At 41.2% G+C, this 4,888-nt stretch overlaps 1 protein-coding gene across 1 annotated transcript; it reads left to right on the top strand.

Moving 5' to 3' along the window:
• Window positions 1-1,621: 1,621 nt before the first annotated feature.
• Window positions 1,622-3,990, top strand: LOC146473201 (uncharacterized). The gene is made up of 2 exons (XM_085118436.1): window positions 1,622-1,763; window positions 2,266-3,990. The coding sequence occupies exon 2, from the start codon at window positions 2,364-2,366 to the stop codon at window positions 3,018-3,020; it is 657 nt and encodes a 218-aa protein (XP_084974562.1). The 5' UTR covers window positions 1,622-1,763; window positions 2,266-2,363; the 3' UTR covers window positions 3,021-3,990.
• Window positions 3,991-4,888: the final 898 nt, after the last annotated feature.

Here is a 4,888-nt window from a genome sequence, read left to right as displayed (position 1 = left end):
CTTTGAGATATATCAGCGGTAAATTTCGTCAGATACTTCATGTATTCGGATACAGATTATACCCGAAGGCCTCCTTTCTTCACCTTCTGCGTTGACGTTGATTTGTGCTTCTCCGCGATTATTTCAAACTCGTTCAACTTTTACAAAAATGGCGAACTATCCAGGAACAAAATTGGTAGGAGTGGCGTACAAGTTAAGAAAGAAGATGAAAAATTCACAGTCGTACGTTCATTGTTGTTTTGCAGAGGACGGCAAGGAAATGTACCAAAATGTAAAACGCACGTGCAGAGCGATTGTTTTTTCTCATTAAACCTATTGTTTTGCGGCGTTGTCGTTGTTGTCGCCGTCGTCGTTGCTTAAGCTCCCTTAAGTGAGTCACTGGACGTTCGGTGGAATATCTGTTCGGAATGAAATGACCCGCCTCTGAAATTTGGATTAAGAAAAACAAGCGTTTCTCTAGCGATGGTCTTTCCTCTCCCCACCCCAGAGGGAGGCGCTCCCACTGGGGTGGGGAGGTGAAAGAACCTGGGAACGAAGACACTGATTTGCCGATTCATGAAGTTTAAGAATGTTCCCAATGTTTTGTTAAGGTCGCACCTGGATGAACTGAAGCGAGACTGGGAAAAATCCCGATCATTCTTAAAAATCATTGATCATCAAGGCATTTAATCTCGTGCCCAGATTTTAGTCGGTTCGGGAAGTGGGTACGATATTATCTGGCATTAACCTGATAAGTGATTTTCTTACAGTTGAGCTCTGTTTCTTACAATTTTTTGTTATATCTATACATTCATGTGAACTTCGAAAATGTTCCCAATGTTTTTTTTTTTTTTTCAAGGTCACAGCTGGATGAATTGAAGCGAGAATGGGAAAAATCCCGAGTTCAAGTGGCTTAACCATGGGAAAAACCCCTAATTAATAACAATAGTTTTTGTTGGTAGCTAGAAGGGTTCTGTCAACAAAAACAATTGTTATTACCGAATTAGGGGTTTTTCCCGCGGTCCTTGAAAGTCATAACTTGTCAACTTGAAACTCGGGATTTTTCCCGGGCCATGTTTCAATTCATCCAGCTTCGACCTTAAAACAAAAACATTGGCAACATTCTCGAATTCCACAAGAAAAGGAAAAGCGAAAAATTGTAGAAACACCAGTCTTAGACGAGTCTTCACAGACTACTGCTTTGTTCTCAACAGCTTTAATGAGTCAACAGATCGATTGGCATTGATTGGTCCATTTTTTCAGTCTATGGCATCCAAAATAAAGCAGGCGCATAACATGAAAGCCTATAGTTTGAATGTCAATAAGGGGATTTCCCTTCCATTTTAATTGCTTTCGATTCTTGAAAAAATAATCGGAATGTCCACTCTGGCTTGAAAAAGACAAAAATATCAATTTGAAATGTACACACCAGCACGTTGTCGAAAACATGAGTCGCAGTCAAGTACCGCTGCCACTGTTTAGAATTTTCGTTAACTCATAAACTGTGTTACTGTGGCTTATAAAGCAAAGAAGAACGTTTCCTGTCTCTCAAATTAAATATTCATGATCAAACATTATTCCGTGTTCTAACGAGGTCATGAAGTTCAACCAATCACAGTGCGTTATTCAAGGACATTCGACGTCATTCTACCAAATACGTTTTGGCAGCGGTCCGAAGCAGCGCCACTCGAACGCTGTTGTCCAAAGAAGCAAGAATGCAGATCAGTCAGTGTACAATGTTCGTCTGATCAACCACCGGAGAAGCCGTTCCCTACTTGTTAAAGGTATATCATGCTTACCAAATTAATTTCATATTTATGATTTAGTTTTCCGGTAATGCCATATAGTGTAGCTGATACTTTAGCACCTAAGATACCGTTGTCCCAGAGGGTCGATAGTTCTCTGTACAGTAAGCGAACTCGTGCGTGCTGTTTACAGGTTGTTTGAAGATAACACACGTAGGACTATTGGTTCAAACGGTTGGCGAAGCTAACATTTTTGCAGATTTGAAAGTTTTTACCTGATCGAGTGCAATATACGGCCATCACATTACAAAATCAGAAGAACGTGGTACAAAGACAAGACGACTATGAATATTAATTAGGGGTTTTTCCCAGTTTCAATTTCGAATCTTACGCCACTTTTAAAAGGAAGTGTTTCGTTTTGCAGTAAACTGGTTTATATAGACTACCGTTTTATTTAATTAACGTTTTTCTTTTTTCCTGGGAATACTATCTCGTTAAAAATAATCGATCTTACTATGTGTTTGCATTTGATCCGCTTTAGCGGGTCCGGTCAGCAGCAGGTGAGCGCGAAAGCCGGCCCCGTTTCCCAAGCGGACATCGGGAGTGGGGCCTGGTGATACCGCACTACTTTGCGGAAGGATGGTCAGGCAGCACAAGTATCGACCCAAGCAGCTGAACCACTTCAAGTTCGATTCCATTGTCTTCGATGAATTTACGAAAGCCTTACGCCAGACTTTCAAATTCATGTGGGACAGCAAATATGGACAAACAGAGCCCTGGGATGACTCCGACGCGGTTAGAAACTCGTTCAAGGCTAAAGAAGGTGGCGTAACCAAAGTTCGCACGCAGCTGTCGTACGAGAAATGGGATTGTACTGAGTTGTTCCAGGCTACCATATTTGCACAGTCCTTCGCTGTACCAGACAGCACAGGCAGCCTCAAAACACTCAGTGAGATGTACGTGAAGCCACGTGGATTACCTCCTGGAAGCTTCCACACATCTGTGGTGAGCCCGGGCGGAAACAACGCTGAGACATTAGCCCTCGCGATTGATCAGCTTCGCCTCCTGAGAAATTCGTTTGGTCACTCAGCCAGTTCTGCGATGGAGAAAACAACACTGGACCAGTACGTACAACGTGCCGAGGATGCGTTCCTGGCTCTTGGACTCAAGACAGACCAGATTGATGCAATCGCCAGTTCTACCGAGTCAGACTTTACTACAGACAAAGTCGCCAAGTTGGAGCGACAGAACCTGCACTTGAAAATGGCCTTAGCCGGCGTTGTTTTATTAAATTAGGCCGATTTTTTCAACGCGACTGCATAGAGAAATGTGAGAATTTAAGTGAGTCGACGTTTTTATGTTACTAAACACCATTTTGAAGTTTAAAGTGTATAAGATTGCAAAGTCCCACACATCAGGCTCGGCCGTGCACTGATATATACCATGATACCATGGCTTGAGAAAGGTTTTTTCAGTCGATACTTTCTGTTTTCTGCACTTATGTTGAAAGTTGCAGTGGCATAGCATGCTTTATGCTAGTTATTCGGTCTCCTGAAAGTTTTAAAGCTTGCAAATTTTAAATTGCCGTGCATCATTATCTTCTTCGAGTTTCTTGTATAAAGCCGTTTGGTGTATAAAGCCAGCGAGAGAGCTTTACAAATCACTCTTACCGACACGCTCAGACCACCACCTTGCCCTGGTTGAGAAGCTTATAACTCTATGACCCTAAGAGCTATACTGGCGGGAGATCAAATTCTCCCAGTAGGGCCACCCTTGCCAGAAAGGTCGAAGGCGAGAGTACATATCCTTGGCTTCCAGGTTTGAGGTGCGCTGTGAGTGAACATTCGCTTTGATCATTATGGAAACCAAAATTGTCAGGGCCATGCAATATAATAACAGCAAATTATCAACAAAGATGAAAAAATAGAAACTGAATGTGGGTTATAGCTGAATGTCATTTGAAGTATTTCGGCGGGAATTGAAGTACTAGGTCTTTGCATAAAAATGATTGGTCTAAATCATACAGAATGCAATGATAATTAGCTCTCAATTCCGTTGTTGACATTCTGTGGCATTTTTATTACTTTTGACTTGAAACTGAAGGCTAGCAACATCAAAATGTTGCTTCGCTAAAATTTTCCTATTTCTCGTTTTGTAAATATATATATTCGCACTTTTTTCTATTTTTTGCCGTGTAACAGTGATAAAACAAAAACATAAAAACAAAAACAAAAAAAATAAAAAAAATAAAAATACTAAAAAAAAATGCAGTCGTGCTGTCTGGGTCGGCCTGAAATTGGCCATTTAAAGTAAGGAAAATAAAATTTAAAGAAAAACTCCTGTTCTTGTCTTCACTTAAACGGCGATCGCCTTAAGCGGTAATGGGAAAGAGAGGCTCGTGAAGAGAGAGATAATGTAACTTTACCTGTTATATCCTTCAGCAAAAGCCATTTTTAATTCCCCTAAATCACCTAACGACCGAAACAGATAAGACGCGCATGCATCAGGTGATGAATTGGCCCCCCGGCGACGGACCTACTAAGTTTGGCAATTGAACACAATCGAACCAAAAAAATAGTGAAAGAGGTCGATAGCGAGCGATTTCTGAACCCAGTCAAACTTGAAGGAACGTTCTAAGCCACCACTCGAAATAGACAAGAATTTTGAAAAGTCTTTTTTAGCACGCAAGCCGACAACAAAGAATAAGGTAAAACGAACAATAGATTCAGGGATGTAGTTTTACTGAAACATCATTTTATGATCCACTACTGTGACATCCTATAGAGTCAATTTAACCAAAGTCATATGACAGACGAGCCGACCAATGCAATGAACTGAAACAAAGCTAATTCAGCGTTACCTACAAGTGAAGCTTCCTATATAACTCCCATTTTTTAATCGAATGTATACCACTTCGACCATCCAACCTGACCGAACTCAATCAAAGTTCGACTGATCTAATGTTTTTGTGAGAGTTCGATTAATTGTCAAACTCAATCGAACTCAATCGTTCGATTAATGAAACATTCGATCAATCGATTTGGTTCAAGTAGTTTCGTCGGGATTGGCGCAATTCTAGATAAGAACAGACATACTAGATGCGAGGATAGGAGGTATGGAGATGAGAGGGGAGGGAAGGGGAGTAGAGGAGAGGAGGAGAGGGG

The sequence above is a fragment of the Pavona decussata genome, unplaced genomic scaffold (assembly GCF_977016875.1).
Source record: "Pavona decussata unplaced genomic scaffold, jaPavDecu1.1 SCAFFOLD_94, whole genome shotgun sequence".
In the NCBI taxonomy this organism is placed as follows: domain Eukaryota; kingdom Metazoa; phylum Cnidaria; class Anthozoa; order Scleractinia; family Agariciidae; genus Pavona; species Pavona decussata.
This window is presented reverse-complemented; position numbering and strand designations above follow the sequence as displayed.

Bases quoted from the DNA above. Each gene is read 5' to 3' on its own strand.
- LOC146473201 (XM_085118436.1), top strand. From the start codon at position 2,364: ATGGTCAGGCAGCACAAGTATCGACCCAAGCAGCTGAACCACTTCAAG.